Consider the following 25,780-nt stretch of genomic DNA (forward strand, 5'->3'; position numbering starts at 1 on the left):
CTCCCCGAGCTCCTGCACCTCTGCCTTAAGGTGTTGGCGCTGGCTGTCCTGGGGCCCAGGAGAGCTATTTGGGGGTAACACATCTCTACTCAAGTGCTGCCTTCCCAGTGGGGCCCACCTGCACCTCCCCATGGGAATTGCAGCCCCGCTCCCACTGTGGGTCTTCTCAGCCCCACTCTCCAGTCTCTACTGATGTACTGCGCTGACCCCTTCTGTCTCACGTCAGCCTCGCCCCATGAGGATGTAAGTTCTTCTAGGGATGCCTGTTTGAACCCCTAGATGCATCCCAACACCCAGAGTGGTAGCTGGCACGTAGTAGGTGCTCCATGGGTTTTCACTGGGAGAATCAAGGTGTATTTCACATGTCTGTAATATCACTGTAGGTCTTAATTCCTTGTTCTATCTTTAAAGTACCAATTCTAGTAAAAAAAAAAAAAAGTAATTTCTCTAACACAGTTTTGCTAATGATAATAACAATAACATGACAACAATACAGACCTATTATTTTTTCCAGAATACCTTTTAATGTAAGCATTACACCAAGGCTGCAAAACATCTTCAAAATTAGTTCTTTGATGAACCAGCAAATCATCATTAGAACAATCATGGAGCTCTTGCTTTAAAGAAATGACTTGTTTTCCTGGTTTTAGGGTGTCTAAAATGTCTTCTCTTTCAGGGAAAAGCTTAAGGACCATTATCAAGATATCAGCAAAGCACTCACCAAACTAGACAGATGGAAAAACGGTTATATATCCATAGGCAGGATGCAGAAGGTGCTGCAGGAGTGTGGCTGTTCTCTTAAGGAAGAGGAGCTGACCGATCTTCTACACAGGTTTTCCTCCACTGGCTTAACGGTGCTTCTCACATAGTCGGGACTAGAAAATGGAAAATGAATGGCTTTCGCTTCTTCCTCTCTGTCCATTCAAACAGTGAAGTAACATCCGGGCCTCCCTCCGTGGAGTCAACCCAAAGCACAAGGAGGGCGCACGTCTCTCTTCCCCATGGCTCTCAGCAGCATAATCCTTCTCCGCTAACATTAGTTTTTGCTCTCCCCACGTTACTCATGCCCTTTGGTGGGAGTCAGATGGTTCTACGAGGCTCAGTAAAGACAGCAGCCCCTTCACCCTGCTACTCCGCATTTCCCCGTCCCCACGGTCCACAAAGCGGCCGCTTTCGTGGGTACCGTTTGGTGCTTAACTCGTGGTTCTAAGTGACGGGCTTCTATGTGCTGCTTCCTGGTTTGTAACTTTCAGGCAGTGTCTGTTGACTCCATACCAGGAAGATGTGGGTTTAACTTTCCTTCACCGATCACATAGCACCAACCGCCTCACCCCCTCAGCCTCCATCTCTCCATGGGGACCCACAAACTTTTCTCCATGGGCCCCCATGTGGCTGCATCACAGTTTTGGGTAGATCAGTATTCGGGGTTTATAACGTTGTGACCTATTTCATGAATCACTTTTCCCTTCCTACATAGCATTTTGGGTTCCCTGGAATTAATAATGATTTTTGTTTGTTTGCATAGTTTTCTGTGTACTCACTATCACAATGAAACCCCCACCATGCCCCCAGTCGTAAAATCTTCTTCTGGAGTGTTCAGACACATCAGATCATCTTTTTCATACTCTTTAATTCTGTGAAACTTTCTGGATTACTTCATTAAGGACTTCCTCTCCTGTTCTTCGTGAAACTCTTATTTTTACTGAATATTCAACCACATAGGATATTTCCTCATATTTTAAAATCTTTCCCATCATCCATCTTTTCCTTCCTGCTTCCCCTTCTGAAAGATTTCCTCAATTTTAGCTCTCAGCCTTCTTTTCGGATTTTTGTTTCTGCTGTCATACTTATCATATTTCTAATGACCAGAACTTGTTTTTGCTCTCAGAATGTTCCTCTTTCAGAGCACCGTGTTCTTGTGCGAGATCTCATTTCTCTGAAGGTATTAACAACAGATTTTTTAAAAAGTTTTCTTCACCTGAGGGATCTCTCCTCAGTGTCACTTTTTTCTACTATTTTCTATGTTAGACACTCTCCTCAAAAATATGCTTATTTTAAGAGTGAGATTCTAAGAAGCCAATTAGAATCTGGGCAGATAGGTGGAGCTTACTCACTTGGCTTTGAACTTTCAGTCTGAACTACTGTGGTAGAGCAACCTGACAGAGAGTGTCCTTGGAGGACCCCCAGTGTCAGGATCTTTAACATTTTTCTTTTGGGCTGTCAAATTTCCCAGAGACTAGGGTTACCACATAACATATGGGGATGCCTAGTTAAATTAGAATTTCAGATAAACAATAATATAGTCAGTCTAACTATGTGTCATGCAATATTTGGGATAAATTTATATTAAAATTATTTTGTTTACCTGAAATTCTAATTTAACAGGGTGTCCCGCTAAGTTTTTGTTGGTTTGTTTTCCTAAATCTGGCAACCCAACCAGAAAAGATTCTCTGGTGCCCTGCTGCCAACACTCTGGGAGCTGCCTGGGAGAAGAAGCCTGGAAGTTTCAATGGTCAGTGTGGCAAGCTGCATAATGCCCCTCTGAAGATATCCCGGTCCTAATTCCTGGAACCTTTGAATGTTATGTGATATGGAAAAATGAGTCCTTGCAGATGTGATTAAGTTAAGGGTCTTGAGATGGGGAGATGATCCTGGATTGTCTGGGTGGGCCTCAGATCTCCGTGTCCTTATAAAAGGGAGTCGGGGAGAGGTTTCACCCAGAAGTGACCACAGAAGGAGAAATTGGAGTGGTGTGGCCACAAGCCAAGGATCACCAGCAGCCGCGAGAAGCCAGAAGAGGCAAAGAACAGATTCTCCCATAGCCTCTGGAAGGAACACGGTCCTGCCGACACCTCGATCTTGACCCAATAAAACTGATCTCTGACTTGTGGTGCCCCAGAAGTGTAAGAGAAGAAATGTGTGGTGTTTTAAGCCACCCACTACTCTGGCATTTGTTACGGAGCCATAGGAAACTCTTTAGTAAAGTCAGGATATACACAAGCTTCCACTTAATCCCTCTTTTCATTAAGAACTCTCCCTGTCTTGCACTAGGACACCCGCTTTTTAGTTCAGAAACCCGGACTCCAGAGAGCACAGTTTCCAGAGCTCCCGTTTTGTGCTGGGGGAGGGGGACAGCTTCCCAGACACTTGGAATTTGGGAGGGGCATGGGGTCCAAGTGCTTCCCACACAGACTCTTAACCAGTCCTTCTATTTTTCTTTCTTTGATGATACAATTATTTTATGGGTTTTTTTTTCATCATGATAAGCATACTGTTTAATCCCGATCACCTATTTCACCCATTCCTCCACCGTCTCCCCTCTGGGAACCAGCAGTGTGTTCTCTGTAGTTAAGAGTCTGTTTCTTGTTTGTCTCTCTCCCCCTCTCTCTCTTTTCCTTTGCTCATTTGTTCTGTTTCTTAAATTCCACTTATGAGTGAAATCATATAGCATTTGTCTTTCTCTGATGGACATATTTCACTTAGCATAATACTCTCTAGCTCCCTCCATGTAATTATATGTAGATTATTCGTTTCCAGATCCAAAGAATGTCAAGATTTCATTCTTTTTTATGGCTGAATAATATTCAAAGATAGACAGATAGATAGATATACACACCCCATCTTCTTTATCCATTCACCTATCAGTGGACACTTGGGCTCCTTCCATAGTTTGGCTCTTGTAGATGATGCTGCTATAAACATAGGGTGCATGTATCCCTTTGAATTAGTGTTTCTGTATCCTTCAGGTAAATACCCAGTTGCATGATTACTGGATCACAGCGTAGTTCTATTTTTAAATTTTTGAGGACCCTCCATACTGTTTTCCGCAGTGGCTGCCCCAGTTTGCCTTCCCACCCACAGTGCACGAGGGTTCCTTTTCCTCCACATCCTCGCCAAACCCTGTGGTTCCTGTGTTTTTCATTTTAGCCACTCAGACAGGTGTAGGGTGATACCTCATTGTGGTTTTGTTTTGCAGTCCCTGCCTGATGATGAGTGATATAGAGCATCCAGTTCTTCTCTTTTTTACCCCACAATGACTCCTAGCTGTAGACGGGTCCCCACAAGTTTCTCACCCGCACCCATTCCATAAACAGCCTCCACCCGTTTTTCACGCGACCCTTGAAGTGTTCCTTCCAGCTTCTGGCTCCCAAGGCTTTTAATCCAGGAAAGAACACCTTGGCTGTAATTCTCTGTATTTGCCCAGATCCTTCCAGATTTGGGGGTGATGTTTTGCCCTGTGATGTCAGTTTTCTGAACGGACAAGAAAAGCTATTGGTTTTCAGGTCGTTCAGCTTTGTCAGGACAGAGTGACACTTCCAAGTTCTATGCATGTCAGCACCCCGTCCTCTTTCTACCGCTGTCTCTCTGCTCCTTCCATGTCCCATCTTTAGTCAGGTACAGTTTTACTCTGGGGAAAAGGTAGTTACATGTAACCTTCTGTCCTGGAGCCACAACCGGGTCTTCTGTGCTTGGTTCATAGGTTGATTCTGAAACTCAAAACCATTAACCAGCATTTCACAATTATGCCTATGTAAATACTGTTCAGTGCCCAGATCATAAATGAAAAGTAGCTTTCTACCAGTGGCACCATCCCTGAGCCTCTGTGTCCACGGTCTTGTAGGCACACCTGGATGTCCATGCATCTTTTCTAAGTCGTACAGGGAAAGGTGGTTCTTTGTGTAAGCTGTTTCCAGGAATATAAAGAGCTGTTTTCTAGGAACACGGGGCTCAGGTAAAATTCAACATTGTCAACCTTCAGCTTTCCCCAGCCTTCCATCCCACTTCCTATTCTGACAGGTTTCCCCAGGTGCCCCCATCCTACAGCCTGCCCCTCCCCAGCCATTGTCCTGTCCCAGGTCTATCCCTACTGTTCCCAACAGGATTGGATCCCCTGTTTGCTACACCACATACCTTTTTATTGCTGATTTACATTCTTACTTTGCTGGAGTACTTCCTGAAGTAACTTTCTAAGAAAGGGCGGGCAGGAAATAAATTTTCTGAGTTCTTTGTCTGAAAAAATCATTTAATCTCCTTCACGCAGATTGCTAGCTTGTCTGAGCATAGAATCCTAGGGTGAAAATCATTTTTCCTTAAAATGTTGAAGCCGTCACTCCATTGTGTTTGAGCAAGAGAAGTTCAGTGCCGGGGGGGGGGGGTGTGCGCACGCGTGTGTGTGTGTTGTGTGTGTGTGTAATGAAAAGAAGGACCATTTCCTTCTCAAATATGCCTATACGTTCTCTTCTTCCTTAAACAGGTTCTCCTCTCACTAAATGTATTTCTAGCTGAATGAGAATTCATATGCATTCAATGAATAAATCATAGAAAAACAGCACCTGATAAATAATTAACTAAATGATTGTAGGAGAGTCTTATAAAACATAGTTAGGCTTGGTACTTTTCTAAGTAACAACAAAAAGACTGTGGGATTTCTGTAGTCCACCTTTCAATGGGGGTGATCAACTTTTTTACAAATTGAAACCTTAATAAGGATCCAATGCTTGGTTGCTTGTTTCTTCTCAAAGACCTCTTGATGATAAACATCTCTGGTATTTGTAATTATATGTAGATTATTCGTTTCCAGATCCAAAATAGACTTTTCTAAATAATACTGCGATTAGCATATGCATTTGATTTTATTACTAAATTTTAATACCAAGTTGGCAATTTATCCTGCTGATGAAATAGAGTTGATTAGCCTTTTCCTCCATGTCTCCGTCATGTGAGCCAGCGATGTGGGGCCCATGGAAGGCCGCTCTGCAGCTGTGGGTTGGAAAAGCACAGCTCTTGGCTTGTTTTCTTTAGAAGCAGATATCTGAGTCTCTAGAAACTTCTCTCTCCGGCTTACCAACGTTCCACACTGTTCTTCTTTGATGTGCACTCCACCCTGCTGATAGAAAGTTTGGGTGTCAGAGTGCCAGTAATCCCCAGAGACTTTAAGTGACAAAAATGGGAACTTTGAATGCAGTTAAACTTTATTTTGAATTATCTTACATCTTTAAATATGCTCTATGTTCTCATGAAACTTTGGGGTTTTCTCTCACAATATATTCTTCTAGACTTTAAAGGTATTTTCTTCTGTGTTGGAGTTGAGGGCAGGAAGGAGCCTCTGTTTCTACATGGCGTGTCCTCATTGAGATGTGCACTCAGAATTCCTCTTTGAGAAAGTACTAAGCATATAGGTTTTGTAAAACTATTTCTTGGGTGCTTTCAGCTTGACAACTTAGTTCTGCCAATCTCAAAAAGGAATCTGACATCCATTTTCCTCAGTTCCTTTGTGCCTTTCCACGCTCTTTGACGTATTTCCCTTCTTTTCACATCCCACTGCCGTTTCTCAGCCCAGCACTCACGAGCTGAGGTTGCGATGATCACAGCCTCGAGCACCCACGCCCCCCAGCCTTGCCTCCAGACCGTCCCTGACCCCGTTGCCAGGTGTATCTCTCCTCCCACCATTCTGCAAGCCTCACGTCTCTGCTGAGGCACCTTCGTTTGCCCCTGTCAGTGGATCAGGTGTCTTAGCCGGGCCTTCTCTTCCCATCATCCGCTCCCCGAAGCCTGAGCCCTACTGTCCAGCCTTCAAGTCTCAGAGCCTCAGGGCAGGACAGTCTGTGGCCCCGGTAGCCCTCACGTCTATCCCTCACCTCGCTCTGTTGTATGACGGTATCTGTGGGTGCTAACTGGCATGTGTGAACCTATAGGCCAGGGAAGAGTGTCTTCACGTTATTCACATTCTGCTCACTGTTCTCTGCTCAGCAACTATTTATTGAAAGAATATGCGATAGGGGTTTTTTTTTTTTTTTTTTTTTGGTAATTAATGTATTCTTTTCTTTCTTTCCGGACAAGTTGGGGAATCAGCTGGCATGATAACTCCTTCAATTACCTTGACTTCTTGAAAGCGGTGGAAAGCAGCAAGCCAATAAGACCTCAGCCAAAAGAAAAAGAGGAGAACACGCCAGTCAATTTCTCAACACTGGACCCAGAGGACATTGTCAAGAACATCCAGGAAGTTGTTGCCTCCTCTGACGTGGCTTTGTCAATGGTATGACAGACTGAAAGTACTTTTAGTCTAGAAACTGAAGTGCTGGTGCTCATGTCCATTCATGAAGAGTGGCTCTCAGCCCTCCCCTCCCCCTGGACCCTGGCGCCTCTCCTCACTCTCATGGGGCATCAGGACTCGGATGGGTCAGTCAAATCAGCTTGTGCATTTGAACAAATGTGTATCCATAGCTCTACAGGAAGCTACCACGATTGTGCCCAGCACGTGCTCTCTGATGTAGAGGTGCTCAGGGTTTAGCAAGTGCTGTGTCTGGAATGAGGGCAAGGGGTTCCAGGCCGGGAGGACAGAGGACAGGCCTCAGGTGAGGAGGACCGACACATCCTGTGAGCACTGGGTCCATCGCATGAGGTGGCCTTGGAGGGTTGGCCAGGACCCAGCTATGGCACCAAGACTCATGGCAAAGGCCACTAGGAGCCAGGGGAGGAGCAAGAAGGCACTCCCCCGAGTACAGTGACATTTTATAGCTAACGTCTGTATGACACTGTGCAGCATGCCAAGCCCTGGTGTAGATGGGGATGATGCTGTGGCCCCCACTAGAGTCCGTGGAAAATAGTACTTGGGCCATGCTCCTGGCGGGGTGGTGGTCCCCCAGACAGATCCACACCTCAGTTTCCCCTGCAACAGTAGGAAGAAGAGAAAATTCTGTCTGCAGATGACAGGTCTTACAGCTTAATGAGATGGTGAATCTAAAGCATCGTGTGCAATGCGGGGTGGAGTCAGAACAGCTCTGTCCTTACGTTTGCCATAGGCGGACTTACAGACCCTCTCCAAAACCTAGGACTATGCTCACTAATTCTCCCACGTGCATAATCCTTTCAGCATAGGGAGGCCAGGTGGGCTCTGGAGTCCAAGCATAAGAGATTAGAGAACAGGGGAAAGGCAAATGCCACCCAGCCGGCCTATGAAAGTTCTGGAATATCAGCAAACTTGACCTTCACACTGGAGAGCAGACATTTTTCACATCTAGGAGTTCTCTATGAGGATTTAAGATTTTTATGTCGTTATTTTAATGAGTATCTAAAGATAAAAATTAGTCTAGACACGTTGTGGATCATCTAGACACCACGCGGGTCATCTGGAAAACCACCTATGGGCCTTTCAGACCAGAGCTTGTGCTTGAGATGGCCCCGGGCCCAGCAGTCACCCAGTGAGCTCTGCACACTTGGATGTTCACCACGACCAGGGGCAATATAAATGATGAAGGGGGCCGGGTGGTGGCCACAGCAGGCTGGAGACACAGCCCTGTCGGAAGGGCAGCTTCTCCTCAGCCCCAGCCACCTGGGCCCCCATTTGCTAGAGCTTGTCATTTTTCATGAGAAGCCATGAAACCTCCTGATTTCTAAATGTTGGCATATATTCCAGATTTTTCAAAAGCATGATATAAACCAAATAAACCCATTTGCAGGATGGCTTTGCCCCCTCTGACTTAAAGGGGCACCACTAATATCTATCAGGATGTTTCTCAAACTGAGGTCCGTGGAAACTTTGGGGGAAACCATGGTTCTCACTTCCGAGAAACACCCTTTAGGCAAGAGATGTTTTAAGCCAGAGAGTGAGAGTCTCTGGCCAATAGAGTGGCAGAGGGCTTGGAGGGCAAGAGGGCATCGGGGGCAGAGCAGAAGGAATGGCGATGTCCGAGGACAGGCGTCAGAGAGGACACCTGGCACATTTACACGGCTCTACAGATCACTGGAGACCTGTCTCAGACCTGTTGTTTCTGAAATGACACAACAATACCTTGTATTTCTGGAGAGTTTATAGACTTTTAAGCCTCTTAACTTTTGATTCTTCCACCCGTCCTGTGGCTCGGTAGGCCGGACTGACACACGGGGAAGGCCGCACAGACCCAGGGAAGTGCAGGTCACACAAATGCTCAACTGACCGTGCTCATGTTCATGGTCCTTTCTTGAGATCCACTGTGTACCAGGTACACGGATAGGTGTGTTTGGGGGCCATAGTAAAACAGAACGTTATGAGTTACGGAGTCCCTCTTTTGTATACCAAAGAAGCCAAGCTCAGAGAGGTTACGGTCTTCTGGTAAGCAGCAGAGCCTGGTTCAAAGTCTACTTCCGAACTGGTGGTCAGAGGGTTTTCCACTCTCCACAGCTTTGTCCTGTTACCACAGGCTAAATAAAAAACCTGAAGCTAGACAGACAGTATTTTAAGGTTAATTTGGTACACATATATCACCACCCCCATGGGCTGATGGGATGTGCCTAATTAGCCCTGAATGAGAAGTAACCACAAGGGTTTGGTTTTGGGTCTGCAAGCACATGAAATTCTTACTTAAGAAAAAAAGATCTTGGGGCGCCTGGGTGGCTCAGTCGTTAAGCGTCTGCCTTCGGCTCAGGTCATGATCCCCGGGTCCTGGGATCGAGCCCCGCATTGGGCTCCCTGCTCCACGGGGCACCTGCTTCTCCCTCTCCCACTCCCCTTGCTTGTGTTCCCTCTCTCACTGTTGTCTCTCTCTCAAATAAAGAAATAAAATCTTTTTAAAAAAAAAAAAAAAGGAAAAGAAAAGAAAAAAAGATCTTAACCTATCACTTGATACAGATTTCCTAGTGCAATAAAAATGAATGATTTTGTTTTGACAGATGGAAAAAAATGTGCTTTCTTTTTATAGCACATTTTTGCACTTTTTCAGTCTGACTACTGTACTGCTGGGTTGGCCCTGGCTGCATCAGCGCCTCGGACACCAGCACGTGGCCACAGGGGCCTTTGGTGAGGCGAGGCCACGCAGACACTGGCCCAGGGTGGGGAAAGGGCAGCAGCCTCCCTGTGCAAGCCTCAGGGTGGGAGTGGGGACAGGGTGGTCCCTTGACTCCTCCTCCTCACCGCCTCTGACATCAGGCTCCACCTTGAGAACCCCACCCCACACCCCGACGTGGTGGGATTGCATCTGAGCCCCCCGTTACAAGGGACGTATGCTCCAAGGAGCTAGTATGGGGAGACTTTGGGCACATGGTTTCCCCCTGGGAGCATCCTTGGAGCTTCCGTGGCTTCCCCAGCGGAAAGGGGCCAGGGCTCCTCCTCATTCCTCTGCCTCTCTGAATCCAAAGAGGAGCCAGCGAAGCGACTTTTCTCTTCAGTACCAGAGCTCTCACACTGGGCCTGTGCTTTACCTGTCCCCATCTCTCAATCATGGCGCATTTTGTTAGTAAGGTAGAATTTACAGGGCACTTGAATGCACTGGATTTCATTTGCATTCAGAAAAGCAATACTTCAGAAAAATATTTTTGAAATAGTCACTTGACAGTAGCATCTGCCTTTTCTCTCTTTTTTTAGGCATTTTCTGCATTGGATAAAGAGGACACTGGGTTTGTGAAGGCTTCAGATTTTGGACAAGTTCTTAAGGATTTCTGTTACAAACTAACAGACAACCAGTATCATTATTTTCTGAGAAAACTGAAAATTCATCTAATCCCCCATATAAATTGGAAATATTTTCTCCAGAACTTCAGCTCCTTCTTTGAAGAGGTAAGGATGTTGGCAGCACCCAAACATCTCTCTTTGAAAATGGGCTAAAAGTAGTTTTTGCAAAATGGAAAATCACACCAGATAAATTGGCAATCACCTCATGTGGTTGGCTAATTCCAAATGAAAATTCAGTATAAATTCTACATAGAATGTTAGAAGGTAAATATGTGTATTTTATTGAAAACTCTTTTTTCTTTCCTTTTCTTTTCTTAGAAGTTTGGGAGCTTGCTTTTGTCTGGTTATTTCAGAATTCTCGAGAATCTTAGATCCCTGAGGATGATCTGGCATCCAAAGAAGTGAGGCCCACACTATGTCAGGGCCTGAGCTGGAAATGAGGGAACTGGGACCCACTAGGGAGACATTTATTGAGGACCCACTATGTGCTGGGCCCTGGGATATGTATCAGCCGAGTCTGGGGTGGAGGTAAACACGGAGGTAGTGGGCTTTAACAGAGGCATGCTCAGTGCAGGAAAGATTGCTGGGAAAGTCAGGGAGGGCTTCCTGGAAGAGGGTGTGTGGCTGACTACCGGACTCTTGCTCCTTTCTCGGACTGCATTTCTGGCTGCACAAATTGTTTATTCAGTGGCTGTTTCTTGATCTCTAAATGTAAGTGGACCAACATCATTAGCAATAATCACAATCTAGTTTTAGCCAACACAGATTTCTTTGATCGCCATTCTGTACTGAGAGTCAACACACAAGCGCCACAGTCCCTGCCTACACGGGCGGGGGGATGAAAATAAACATGTGAACAATCCAAAACTGATGCAACAGTCAAATCACAGCAGCCTGTCCTCCAATATATTGAAGTGTCCCCCTGCAGCAGGGCACTTAATGTCATTTCCAATTGCAAACTTTTATGTATGTTGAACACCTAAGTGCATAAATCTTTCATCACTGATCTAGGACAAATTCTTGAAAATTAGATGACTAGAGCAAAGAGTGTGAACATTTTTAAGGTTTGAGGTTTGTTATAATACTAATAACAACAGCAAATGCTATATAGTGCTTTCTTTCTTTTTTTTTTAAAGATTTTATTTATTTATTTGAGAGAGAGAGAGAGAGCACATGAGAGGGGGGAGGGTCAGAGGGAGAAGCAGACTCCCCGCCGAGCAGGGAGCCCAATGCGAGACTCGATCCCGGGACTCCAGGATCATGACCTGAGCCGAAGGCAGTCGCTCAACCAACTGAGCCACCCAGGCGCCCCTATATAGTGCTTTCTAAGGGCCACTCTTCCTGGTCCTTTCCATATATTAACCCGTTCAGTCCTTTGATGCACTACCAGGTGTGTGCTATTAATCTCCCTTTTGATAGATGGAGACCCTGTGATTTGTGCTCAGTCACCCCGATGGCAAGTGGTAGGGCTGCTCTGTGAGCAAGAGGTCTGCTCCCAACTCCAGGCCCCTCAGTGTGGGCCGTCTCCTGTGGGGCTGTGACTTCTTTCATCTTTGCTATTTAGACAGACATTCCTTAACAATAGATACTATCGCATTGCTGTTTGAAAACTTTGTATCAATGGTACCGTATCCAGTACTGTTTTCTGCACTTATTTTTTGGTTTACTCTCATGTGTTCAAGATGTATCCATGTTATTCCACTGGCTTCAGTTCATTTCCTTATTAGGCTGCTATGAAATTAGTCCATCAAATGAGTATATTCTATTAGGTGAACATGCCCCATTCAGTTATCACCCTCCTGCTAAGGACCATGGAGATTGTTTGCAGTCTTCTCCATTACAAGTAAAGCGCCAGCCAGCCTTCTGTGACTGTGTCCTTGTGACTCTCAGGAGTTACCCTGCGTGGGGTAGGCTCGTGTCCAGCATCCCCGGGACCGTCGCTGTGGCCGTACCAATCATGCACGCTCCCGCCAGCCTCGCGTGGAGCTCATAACGCGCCAGGGCCCTGGTAATCCGTGGTATTGTCAGACGTTTTCATTTCTGCCCATCTGAATATTAGGAAGGCTGGACATTTTCTTGTGTTATGAGCCATTCAAGTTTCATTGTCTGTGAAAGGGCTTCTAATCCTTTGTTGGTATGGGGGTTACAAATACCTCCTCCTGGCCTGTGACTCATCTTTTCTCTCTGTTTATGGTGACCCTCACTGTTTTTAATGATTATACTTTTTCTCCTGACTTTAAAAGAAATACATATTCATTGTGGAAGTTTTGGAAAATACAGGAAAGTATAAAAGAGCGAACAGGGCTCTAAACCCCAGGATGATACTGTGCTGGCAAGAACAGCCCCCTCTGTGCACACGCCGGTCCCCGCCACAGTCTCACCGTGGGACACGGACAGGCTCTGGAAGTCAGGCCCCTGCATGGCCTCCTCCCCCAGCATGGCCTCCAGAGCTGACCTTCTTTCAATGTGCCACACTGCCCTGGACATCTTTTGTTCTCCCCTTTTAATGCGTTTCTCCCCAATTCTTTTATTGTGGCAAAATACTCTTAACATAAAATTTACCATCTTAATCATTTTTAAGTGCACAGTTCAGTGGTATTAGGATCCATTCACACTGCTATGCAACTACCAACACCATCCTCCTCCAGAGCCCTTTTCATCTTGCAAAACGGAAACTGTACCCATTAGGGACTAACTCCCCATAACCCCTCCGCCGCAGCCCCTGCTGACCTCTGGTCTACTTGCTGTCTCTGTGATTTTGACTCCTCCTATAAGTGAAATCACAGTGTTTATCTTTCTGTGGCTGGTTTATTTCACTCAGCCTCATGCCCTCAAGGTTCACACATGTAGTGTGTGTCTAAATTTCCTTCCTTTCTAAGTCTGAATACTAGTCCATGGTAGGGACACACCATGTTTTGCTTGGCCATTCATCTGTCACTGGATGCTGGCGTGGCTTCCCCGTTCTGGCTGTTGTGAATAATGCTGCCGTGGACACAGGTGTGCGAATATATTCTTTTACACAGTGGAGCTAGCACTGGCTACATAACCGTGGATCTTGCTTTTTTCTCCTTCACATTAAATTGCACCATGTCACTGAAAGGTCTTCCAAACGTGGGTTCAGAGGTCTGTGTAGCATTCCATCGACTCCCTGATTTTTAGGGGTTTAGACTTTTTCCAGCTTTTGCCATTGTAAGTTACTTTGCCGTGAACACTCCGTGTGTAGATCTATAGCTACATTTTGGATTCTTTCCTAAAGAAAAGAATCCAAAGAAATAAAATAACTGAAGCCAAGAGATAGGAATAATAAATACTTTTATTGATCTTGAAAACACCCTCGTATTTTTTTAAATAATTTTTTCTATTGGGTCAAATCATATGAAATCACCATTTTTAGAGCCACAAATGATTGAATACTGACAATTTCACATGGTTGAAGCTAGTATTTGTAGAAGTCGCTTATGTCCATCTTACATGATTTGGAATATTCCGGTAATTTTGAAGGAGAGAATTAAAGTCACCCCCAGGGATGACCACTATTAACATTTTGGAATATTTACTTCTGATCCTGTTTTCTAGACACATATCTTTTGGGGGTGGGGTCAAGGACAGAGCGTATATGCTGCTGATTTGGGGGGTTTTGGGGATTTTCTCAACTCTTAAAAGACTCTTTTTTTAACAATCATTTTGTATTTGTATCAAAGTAATATATGTCCCATGGAGAGGAAATTGAACAGTGGCGAGAGCATTAAAAGGAGATCACTGAATCAACTCCTCTCCCCCCAGCTCTGTGCCCCAGAAAGCAGTCACTGTAACTTGCTACTACTGTATACCTTCTTCTTTAAAAAATTTTTATTTAAATTCAACTAATTAACATATAATGTATTACTAGTTTCAGAGGTAGAGTTCAGTGATTCATCAGTTGCATATAACACCCAGTGCTCATCACATCACGTGCTCTCCTTCATGCCCATCATCCAGTTACCCCATCCCCCCACCACCCTCCCCTCCAGCATCCCTCAGTTTGTTTCCTATGGTTAAGAGTCTCTTATGGTTTGTCTCCCTCTCTGGTTTCATCTTATTTTATTTTTTCCCTCCCTTTCCTTATGATCCTCTGTTTTGTTTCTTAAATTCCACATATGAGGGAGATCATATGATAATTGCTTCTCCTCTGACTGACTCACTTCACTCAGCATAATCCCCTCCAGTTCCGTCCATGCTGATGCAAATGGTGGGTATTCATCCTTTCTGATGGCTGAGTGGTATTCCACTGTATATATGGACCACATCTTCTTTATCCATGCATCTGCCGATGGACATCTGGGCTCTTTCCACAGTCCAGCTATTGCAGACATTGCTGCTATAAACACCGGGGTACAGGTGGGATCCCTACATTTGTATCTTTGGGGTAAATACCTAGTAGTGCAATTGCTGGATCGTAGGGTAGCTCTATTTTCAACTTTTTGAGGAACCTCCATACTGTTTTCCAGAGTGGCCGCATACCTTCTTACGTCTGGGTCACCCTTCGATTTCCTAAACAAGCCTTCTGGGCGTTGTTCACAGACCAGTGGTAGGAGAGGTGAGGCCTCGCTTTCTCACCCCGCTCCCCACTTCCGCTCCAGGTCCCCCCACAGGGTCTCCCCTGGAGCCTGCTCTTTCACTTACTGTGCTCTTGTTGGCACCGTCCACCTTATCGATTTTTCTCTAGAACGTGGATTGCCTTTGATGTGTGCCATCCCATTGTGTGGATTCGCCCACTCCTCCATCCACCAGCATTTCCTGTGGGCCCACTGTGGGCCGGCACTGAGCTGGTGCTGGGTCAGCAGTGAGCCAAACTGACATGGCCCCTGCCTTCCAGACACTTGCATTCTAGGGAGGGGGGGCGGGCAAGAAATGAGAAATGTATCCTATGTCAGATTCCAGTACATGCTGCCGAGAGAAATAAAGCAGAACAGAAGGGGGGTGGATCTGAAAGGGCTGGAACCAAGAGCCAGAGGAGGTGAGGGAGGGAACAGGTGACCGCTAGGGGATGGTGTCAGGGGGCACAGCTAGTCCAAGCACTGGGCAGGAGGGTGTCCCATCAGCTCCAGGTGTGGCTGCCCTGGGCCTGAGAGAAGGAAATGCAGTCAGGGAGGGGTGGGCAGGCGGCTTTGTCGCTTGGGGACGTGGTAAAGATTGCATTGCTTTTGACTCCGAGTAACATACAGGAACAAGGGCTAGAGGAGCATCATGACCTGACTTACACTTTAGAAAATCACCGTGGCAGCCATATGGAGAAGAGCCCGTGGGGCCAAGGGCCAGAGCAGGGAGGCAGCTCACAGCCCTGGGGGGGCTGCTGCTGGCGTGGCTCCATTCTAGATACATTTGGAAAGTGGAACAGACAGGCTTGGCTGATCCATGCTACATGAGGGATTGAGAGTCAGGAACGGCTCCCGCTTTGTGGCTTCTAGAGGGAGGAAAGAGGGAGGAGGGGGTGTGCTGGGACAGGGCTGTGTTAATGGATGGAGCCGATCCCCTAGCGTTGGCCCTGCAGGTGCCTCCAACGTTCGGCCTTCTCATGCTGCTGGCGTGCTTCTAGTGAGCACTTAGAAGTATGCACCCAAACCCTTCTAGCCGCTTAGTGCCTGACCGCCTGGAGTCCTCACCGCAACCCGGGGTCCAGAGGCCAGCTGGCCCCCCGGCCGAGGAGGCAGGGCTCCGGCTTCAGTGTGGTCACGGCCATCCTCCCTCGCGGGTCATCATGAGCATCTCTGCCCACTCTGGAATTACCCGACCAAGGGTAAAGCTTCAAATGTTGCCAGCTTGCTTCCTGATCTCCTTCACAGGGTCTCCTTCACCAGTGGAAACACTTCGCTGAGCATTCTTGTGGGGAGGTTTTCAGATTAATTGCAATGCGAGTGACGATGGGAAAGGTGCTTAGGGACAGGAGCGAGCATGCTGGGCCGGAAGAGGCTGGGGCCGGGGAGACCCATGGCACCGCCGGGGCCGCCCCCTGGGCTTTGTTGAGAATCCTATACTTGGGCACGGGTGTGCTGGCCCGGAGGACAGGCAGCTCAAGGGACTTCTAGGCTGAAAGCATGAAGGCATGGGGTGTGGGGACTCAATGTGGGGCAACTAGAGGTGGTTCGATTCAGGGCAGGCCATGTGGGGGTTTGCCTTCCTCCTGTTGATCTGTGGATGGCTGGGGAGGTGGTGGCAGGGGCGGACCACCACCCCTGCCCTTTCTTCCTTGCTCCAGAGTTCAGTCCCTTTAAGATCATTGAGACTTCTGAGCAAGGATGTGAGTTAGCTCAATCAAGGTGGCTGGAATGGGAAGGAGAGTGTGGGAGAGCCGAGCCTGTCTTCATTGTGATGATTTCTGAAGTTTAATCCTGGGCTGGTGTTTTTAATAGAGGGGAAAGAAGTAACAAATAATAGGAATAGTTAATGCATCCTCCTCAAGCTCATTAAATATGATACCAGTCACCCTTTCCCTCTAGGGGACGCACGGGAGGCAAGTAATTAAAAGGAGATCCCCAAAATGTAATTAAGACAGGCGCACCACTCCCTGCAAAGGCGGTTCACCGTGAATAATTCCTCGCCAAACCCAGTCTGTTCTTGGAAAAGGAACAACTGGAACTGTAGTTAACACATTTTGTAAGGCCTTGAGTAGATTGAAAGTATGCAGAGAGTAGAAATGACAATTTTACACCTACTCACAATCCGTTTCTTATATTGGATACCCTGCTAAATCTGTCCTCCCAAACTTCTATTGATCTCCTGTCTCATATGCCTGTCACACATGACATGTGAAAATCATCTGAGTGCTTCTCAGAGCAGATGCTGCATTAATTTCAGATCCTGGTATGCGGCTCCACCGTGGCGCATGGTCCCCTCCTTGCTCCTTCTGCTGCTTCATTAAGCGCAGCTCAGAGTGTGGGTCACTGGCCTGGGGCCGGTGCAATTCAACATGCCCAAGCCCAGGCTCGGTCTCTGGGGCGCCGAGTCATTCTCGTGCCCCACATTTGGCTTTGAGAGCAACATTCGGGATTTCCTGTGGGCCCAGAGGCTTGTGAGCTGGGGAAGAAAAGGGACCCGTCTTTGCAGACAGGAGTAAGGAATTTGCCTCCCCACTCCTGCCAAACCATCACACCCCAGAGGAGAAACATGAACCTAGGTGGCATAAAAGAAGGGGAGCAGAGTATTGAAACCAAAATCCAACTCAGTGACTTAGCGAAAAAGAAGACAAAGGACAAGTCCTGAATGACAGCATTCGTACCTTTTTCATAAGATGCCCACAAACCAGGTGAAAACATTGTCTGAATTTCCATCCTCAGCACATACCTCTTTTTCACTTCTGGGAAAAACATTTTACATTCAAAATGCTATGTGCAAAATATAGCGGATCACCTTGTTTTTAGAAAATCGTTCCTGCTTAACATTTCTTTTAAGTCTGAAAGTGCACTTTCAGTATCTTCTGTGAATATAAAAATACTGCTCAGAGCAGAAATAGAATTTGTAAAAGACATACTAGAAACCCATATAAAATCTCTCTACTTTATTACCATGGAAATAACGGAATTTTTTAACGAAACGCATCCTTATTTAAGGCAGAGTAATTATTTTGTCACATCGTAGAGCGCGGAGAGCCAATAAGATCTTCCCTTACTTAGTGTTTATAATATATGGTCTTTAAAGTCATTCAGTGAGATGTTAAATAACCTGAAGACGGGTGTTTCTGAGAGAGGATTTAAGATTGTAGTTTTTAACCGCAGAAGGAACCGTAAAGCACATCAAAATGTTTATAATCTTTTATGAACATTGTATTTATGTTAGTTGCCAACAGCGTTACTTCAATTTATCTTTCTTTTTATTGTAAATATAACAGTGTCCATGTATTTTTAATGAATGGATAAGGAATAGAGGAGTTCCCTTTTCAGGAAAGAGGTCTAAGATTATTAGGGATGACTTAAGTAAATTATTAAGATGTGTCATTACTGTTATTTACTCTTGCTCCTGATGGCAAGAAAGGCTAAGTCCTCTTGATATAATTTCTGTGACTTTTAAATATTTCCCCTAAATTTTGCTCACTCTCCACTTGCCAGCCAACATTTACTACCTATTGTCCTGGAGACCACTGAGGATGTGGCAGGTTGTGAGGGGCAGCTCAGACCAACTCGGACACTTGGGTTGGCCTTGGTGACAGGCCAGGGGGAGGGGCTCTTGGCCTCACCGTGCCTAAGCTGAAGGAAGAGGAATATTATCACCCATAGCCTTGAATATTGGTGGCACCTCATGGGAACCGGGCAGACAGGACCCACCCACCTCCCCTCTCTGGGCCTTTGAGTTTGGAGAGCTGGCTGCCCTATGGGTGGAGAGTGCCGGTACCTTGGCACAAGCAAGTGTCTCTTTCCTCTGAGCATTGGCGTCTGCACCAGTCCTAGCACTGACCCAGTATTTGCACTAATACAGACAGCCCACTTAAAGCCAACTGTAGTGATAAAAGCCACAGAACGAAAATAACATTGTCCCAGGAGATGAAGAATTAGGTGTACAACCTGCTGAACGTGACTTCCACTTAGCATATGCAGAGACATTCTTTCAAGGTTAAAAACTCTCCCAGATCTGCGTCTGTTACAGCTCCTGTATTGACATCACCAGGCACCCTAGGAGGTGCCTGGGTCCAGAGCCACCTCCTGGGAAGGACTAGGGGCGGGGGGCCTACCGCCCTAGCAGCTGCTGGGTAGGACGCTGCTGGTAGCAGGACAAGGGTGGCCACCAAAGGGAGCGTGGCCTGGTTTCTGATGCCCCTCGGAGAAATGTGAAGGGGGCCATACCAGGCTGGCTTCCACCTGGGCAGGGGAGTGGTCACATTGCCCCCACTCCTCCATCCGAGGGACCCCTTTTCAAACACAACTGTTTCAGGCAGACAGTGAAGTGATCAGTCCAGTCAGCGAGGTTTGGAAGAAAGCATACCCGAACTGAATTTATAGTAAAGTAGTTACTGTGAATTTGAGTGAGTGAATTTTCCTCAAACCCAAACATCCCGTGCTCCTGGGGGGCAGGGACTCTGGTCCACCTCTTTGTCCCAGCTCCTCCGATGCTCCAGCCTGGGTCTGTCACTCCCTCTGGCATTCTCAAAAACACTTCCACAAGCATGCCCTTTCCAATCTGAGTTGGCATCCTTTCTTGATTCCTAGCCCCAGGGGGATGCTACCTAGATGTTCCAAATAAATGGACTATGGCCCAGCCAGTGCAGGTAGGCCCCCATCCATTTGTCCCTCCAGAGTCATGACAGGCTGATTTAATTGCAATTTTGGGGTCAATTAAGGACCAGAGTTGAGCTGTACCATTGATTGTACAAGGTCATGACCATATCAGGAAGCCAGGAGTCAACCCAAGAAGTCATTGTCCCAAATAAGTCTTGCAGAGAAAATCCAAAATACAGATGGTGCTAGTATCTTGGTTATTATCCTATGCCTAGGTGTCTAACTTGTCAGTTAACTATTTATGTTCTGGCTTTAGATGCCCCATTCCATTGGAAGAATCTTAACTTTCAGTATTCAGCAAATGTGGATAAGAATGTATGCCAGGCACTGGGCCAGCCCTGGGGGCCGGGCAGGTGGGGAGACAGACACGAAGTTCCCTGGGAGTGACTATTGATTTGGCAGAAATGGCTGTGACCACTGGCGTGCAAACCAGAACGTTCCATCTCTTGCCTTTTAATGAGGGCTGAATTTGGATGGTCGATGCTGAGGGATAAAGAGGAAGGAGCAAGTCACGCACCCCACACTCCCCCACCCCCACCACCCATGATGTGTATACGCACTGGAGCCAGGCACTGGTCTAAGGCCCTACGTACAGTAACTTGGCCTCCTAACAGCCTTTGAAGGTGTGGGTTCTATCATTATCCACATTTTGTGGTTGAGCAAACTGAGGTAGAGTCGAAGTGCCAAGCCAGCATGCCCACGCTCTTAGAGTCCTACCTGGCCGGTGGGAGCCGTCCTCACGTCCACTCTGTGGGGATGGAGAAAGAGCTTTGCATGGTTCCGAACAGAGCAAACCCAAAATGTTTGCATTCATTATTTATTTTTTTTATTCTCTCCTACTTCAGTGAGTGCATGTTTAATGTTTAATGTTTAGTAATGATGTGATTATATGGTGTGGAATTTATTTGAGTGGAAGAATTTATTTTAATAGTTTCATAAATGACTTCAGCCATGAGTTTATTGAATCATTAAAGGGTCGAAGGGGTGGCTCAAATGTTTGCTTTATTTCTCTGCATTTTATGGCAATTTCACACTACCAAAGGGTTTGTGAATTGGGCATTTGCAAAGACATCCGAATAGATCCTTTGTGAATGCCGAGCTGTGTGACGGAAGTGAGCTTGGAACCAGAGGAGGGGGATTTACTCTGCATCATCAGGGCAAAGAGGAACGCAAACAGTTTTGACGAGCTTGTGCCAAGTCTGGATGTTGGGAGATGGGGCTTCCTGGGCGTGGGGACCCCGTGTGCAGGGACCCAGGTGGGGAAAGCCCCTCCCTGTGGGCATGACTAGCATGGCTTGAGGTGAGGGGAGAGGGCAGAGGAGGTGGGGGTGAGGCCAGAAGGGGAAGGGCTCTGGGAGGCAGGCCCAGGGTGGGTCTCTCCTCCCTGCTTGCTTCCTCAGGCATCTCCAAAAGCTTCAGCTCTTCCAGGGCAGGGGGTCTGTCTGCCATTCACTGCTCTGTTCCCTGTGCCTGATACACAGTAGGTAGGCCCTCGTCATATGTATGAGTTGTCAACTCCCTATTATTGGTAGGTGGTTGGATTCTCGCATATGTGGTAGGTGGCTGGAGTCATGATGGAGGGGAAGAGCATAGCTTTGCCATCAGACCCTCTTGAGCTCCATCGTCAGGTTGCCCGAGAGTAGCCTGGGGACCAACCGCAGCTGAGTCCTGACCTCTCAAAGCCCAGCCCTGCTGATTAGAAGCTCGTCTTGGTTGTAGCCTTTCCGAAGGAAGGATCTTTGGGCTGACCATTGTTCATTGCCCAGAAAGAATTCTTGCGTGGTAAGAGATCTCAGGTCTAGGCAGTGGTCATGCCACCGGGAAACCTGGATTATGCCTGGCATTCTAGCGTCCCTCCCCCAGGTCTGCCAATAGCGCACTGGGTTATTGGCACCAATCCCCTGGTGGCGCAGAGCTCGAGACCTCCTAACAGACAAGAGTGCACTGTCGGGGGTGTGCGCAGGGCTCTCGATCTGGCGGTAAGGGTCTGCAGCAGTGCGCTTGCTCACAGCGCTTCTACTTCATTTTCAGCTGGATTTTTTGCATTCTATCCTTTTTTTCTGTTCTTTGACAGGCAGCTTTGCTGCTGTTGTTATTTTTAACATTCATTTATTCACTGTAAATACAAATGGAGATACAGTACAGTTAATTTCTTTGCTAATCAAAATATTTGATCAAATGAAGCAATTTTTCAATTCTTAGAAGTAATTATACTGTTCTTTAAAAGGAAGTATACTTTACTGAGTATTTCTAATTAGGAGTTTTGCTACCTGCTGTGTTCTTACTCTGTGTGAAGTTTTAGGATTTTTTTTTTTTCTCCTGTAAGGAATCATAGAAAAACTATATAATTTTCCCCCAAGTATTCAAAACAAAACTTAGTGGAAGAATGATGCAATCTGATTAGCTAATTTTAAGTTTCATAGTAGTTAAATGAATACACCAACATGTTTCTAATCTGACAGCTGGAATGGATTTGCTAAACCAAGTTGCCTGTCCTATTGCTCCCAGCCACGTGACTGCCCCCTTGGCCACCCACAGGAGGAGGGCCACAAAGTTCCCGAGCAATGTGCCCACCGTCAGTGAACACCAGCAGCCGGAAAACCATCTACGCCAAACAGCTTCCTTCTTTTCTCCGTACTCTGAGCTCACCCCTTTTTATTTCTCCCTAACTAGACATTCAGAACTGCATTGGTCAGCTATCACCAGGTAACAAACAACCACAAAACCTCCATGACAATGAGCATGTATTCCATTTTTGCATCTGTAGGGTGGCCCAGCTCAGGGGGGCTTGACTGGGACATCTCTGCTGCACGTGTTCGCACCTCCTCCTCAGACCAGCACTGTGCTGGGGGCCTGTTCTTCTCAAGGCAGCGCCCCCAGCCCAGGAGGGCTTGCCCACGTATTCGAGTGCTTTTTATATTCTTCATTCACGTTATACTTGCTAACCTTCCCTTGCCCAAAGCAAGTCACACAGCTGAATCCAAAGCCATGTTCCCAGCTTTTTCAGTGCGAGGAATCCCAAAGTCACACGTCAAAGGCTGTGGACACAGGGAGAGTGGAAGAGATCAAGCCTCGAATGCATATTCCACAGGAAACAATGTATGTGCACCTCCATTTCCAGCTCTACTGGATTATTTGATGCTTCAGTCCACTTCTTCCCTATTGTGTTCTCTCTTCCTGTTATCTAGAAAAGTTGTTTGGGATATGACTTACTGGCAAATTGATTTCATAAGGCAGCCACGATCATGGCTGGACATAACTTGACAGGATGCTAGAAGGCTCTTTTCTGAATCATTCTCCTTTCCACCTGTTGGAAGAAGAGTATGATAGTATGTGAGCTAACCAACCTCCAGGTTCAGTGAACCCTTCTGGAGCACGCCCTGCCTTCAGCTGGTTCTTGCGGTTGGCTTAACCCTCTCCTCGCGTGCTGCTCCCTCCCTCCCTCCCTCCCTCCCTCCCTCCCTCCCTCCCCTTGATTTGGTCAGGTGTGGGTTAGGTCAGCAAGCTTCTCACTTGGAGCTTCCCCACCACCTCAATGTGAGTTTCCTGCAGCAGAGACAGGCTCATTCATCTTTATCCAAACGGGTTGGTCCAGCGCCTTCCTGAAATGGATGGTGTGCTCCCTGAGTGTGTCTGCCTTCTCCTGGATGATTCTTTCGGGGCAGTTCTCTTCCACTGCTGTGGTTATCACCACTTTACAGATGGAGAACCCACACCCAGAGAAATGAAGCGACTTGCTTGAAGTCGCCAGCCAGAGGAGGCCGGAGCAGGGCTCTTGCTCAGCCATGCTGAATCTGAGCCCGGGCAGCTGTCAGGAGACCAGGGCTCTGTGGCATGTCCACGGTGTCCCTGAGCTCCTGCCCAGGCTGCTGGGCTGCGTGACCACATCTCAGACTTGGCTTCCACTACCCCGGCAGGTGGCTTGACCTCCAGGCAATAGCATGTACCAGAATGCCTCTGTGATGACTCACGGTAGAAACGGTGTTAATCAGGAGCTGGGACTCGAACCCGGCTCTGTCAGACTTGGGCAGAAACACCTGGAATCACAGCCCCTGGGAGCAGCAGCAGCAAGAATAGCAGCCCACGTTTGCCACGCGTGGGGCCAAGCACGTGCTGTGTCGTTTTGTTGAAATCCCAGGCTGGCCCTTTGAGATGGTTTTGTTTTTATCTCTGGGAGGAAACTGAGGCCGAGAGGGGTGCTAAGTCCTGCTCAAGGTCACAGGAGAAAAGGCAGAGCTCAGCTCCACTCAGCTCGGCCAACCCCAAAGCCCTCGGTTGATGGGAGACTGTCCTCGCCCTCCCGGCCCAGCGCCCTTGGCCTGACCGGGGGGGCGCCCGGGCCCTGTGCTCCAGCCAGGTCGGCGGACTTGGGTTAACGGGGCCATTGCCTCCAGCTGTGCTCCCACAGCAGCCCGGCAGCCGGGCCCCTTCTTCTTGTGCAGGCGTGAGGCGCCCAGAGGTGGCGGGGACCATGGGACATGGTCTGGGGGTCCCAGCGCTGTGCCTACAGGCCTCTCCCCACCTCTTCAGCCGGCAGCTGTGTGCGCCGGGAGAACCCAGTCAGAGCCAAAGACACTGTCAAAGACCTCAGGCTGCAGGACGGAGAGGAGCCCTGCAGCTGGGCTGAAGGCATGGGCTCCAGACGGAATCTGCACAGGTGCTCGCTTCTCTCTGACCCCCGCTGCCCCAGACCTCCTCCCTCTGACCCGCACCCGCCCAGGCCTCCTCCCTCTGACCCCCACCCGCCCAGACCTCCTCCCTCTGACCCCCACCCACCCAGGCCGCCTCCCTCTGACCCTAACCCACCCAGGCCGCCTCCCTCTGACCCGCACCCACCCAGGCCTCCTCCCTCTGACCCCCACCCGCCCAGACCTCCTCCCTCTGACCCCTACCCACCCAGGCCGCCTCCCTCTGACCCTAACCCGCCCAGGCCGCCTCCCTCTGACCCGCACCCACCCAGGCCGCCTCCCTCTGACCCGCACCCACCCAGGCCGCCTCCCTCTGACCCCCACCCACCCAGGCTGCCTCCCTCTGACCCCCACCCACCGAGACCTCCTCCCTCTGACCCCCACCCACCCAGGCCGTCTCCCTCTGACCCCCACCCACCCAGGCCGCCTCCCTCTGACCCCCACCCACCCAGGCCGCCTCCCTCTGACCCCCACCCACCCAGGCCGCCTCCCTCTGACCCCAACCCGCCCAGGCCGCCTCCCTCTGACCCGCACCCACCCAGGCCGCCTCCCTCTGACCCCCACCCACCGAGACCTCCTCCCTCTGACCCGCACCCGCCCAGGCCTCCTCCCTCTGACCCCCACCCGCCCAGACCTCCTCCCTCTGACCCCCACCCACCCAGGCCGCCTCCCTCTGACCCTAACCCACCCAGGCCGCCTCCCTCTGACCCGCACCCACCCAGGCCTCCTCCCTCTGACCCCCACCCACCCAGGCCGCCTCCCTCTGACCCCCAACCACCCAGGCCATCTCCCTCTGACCCCCACCCACCCAGGCCGCCTCCCCCTGACCCCCACCCACCCAGGCCTCCTCCCCCTGACCCCCACCCACCCAGGCCGCCTCCCCCTGACCCCCACCCACGCAGGCCTCCTCCCTCTGACCCCCACCCACCCAGACCTCCTCCCTCTGACCCCCACCCACGCAGGCCTCCTCCCTCTGACCCCCACCCACGCAGGCCTCCTCCCTCTGACCCCCACCCACGCAGGCCTCCTCCCTCTGACCCCCACCCACCCAGGCCTCCTCCCTCTGACCCCCACCCACCCAGATCTCCCTCTGACCTCCACCCACCCAGGCTGCCTCCCTGTGACCCCCACCCACCCAGGCTGCCTCCCTCTGACCGCCACCCACTGGGACAGCCTCATGGGTGATTTCATGCAATGGCAGGATTTAGAACCACAGGTGTATACATTGTAAAACTGTGACTTGCTGTTTACTAAATGAGATCTACAGATATGTTTGAAACTGAAAAGTGCTCCGTGTTATTCATAGGCTCTTTGATGATTATATACTTCCTGTATTGGGACATGGTTTCTTTTATATATTTTGCCAACATTATAAAGTCACAAAGGGGACCAGGAATTTTCTTCTTGGCAGTGGTGGTCTG

At 48.5% G+C, this 25,780-nt stretch overlaps 1 protein-coding gene across 1 annotated transcript in view; it reads left to right on the forward strand.

The window, feature by feature from the left end:
* EFCAB6 (EF-hand calcium binding domain 6) overlaps window positions 1–25,780 on the forward strand; it is a 206,828-nt gene that overhangs the window by 154,544 nt on the left and 26,504 nt on the right. Inside the window, exons 22-24 of the mRNA XM_045866745.2 lie at window positions 677–832; window positions 6,841–7,036; window positions 10,340–10,531. Of these exons, the coding sequence (XP_045722701.2) occupies window positions 677–832; window positions 6,841–7,036; window positions 10,340–10,531 (544 nt within the window). The remainder of the gene's footprint in view (window positions 1–676; window positions 833–6,840; window positions 7,037–10,339; window positions 10,532–25,780) is intronic.

This window comes from Mirounga angustirostris, unplaced genomic scaffold (genome assembly GCF_029215605.1).
Source record: "Mirounga angustirostris isolate CCGP_5_RB_7025 unplaced genomic scaffold, mMirAng1.0.hap1 SCAF_5, whole genome shotgun sequence".
NCBI classification, from domain to species: domain Eukaryota; kingdom Metazoa; phylum Chordata; class Mammalia; order Carnivora; family Phocidae; genus Mirounga; species Mirounga angustirostris.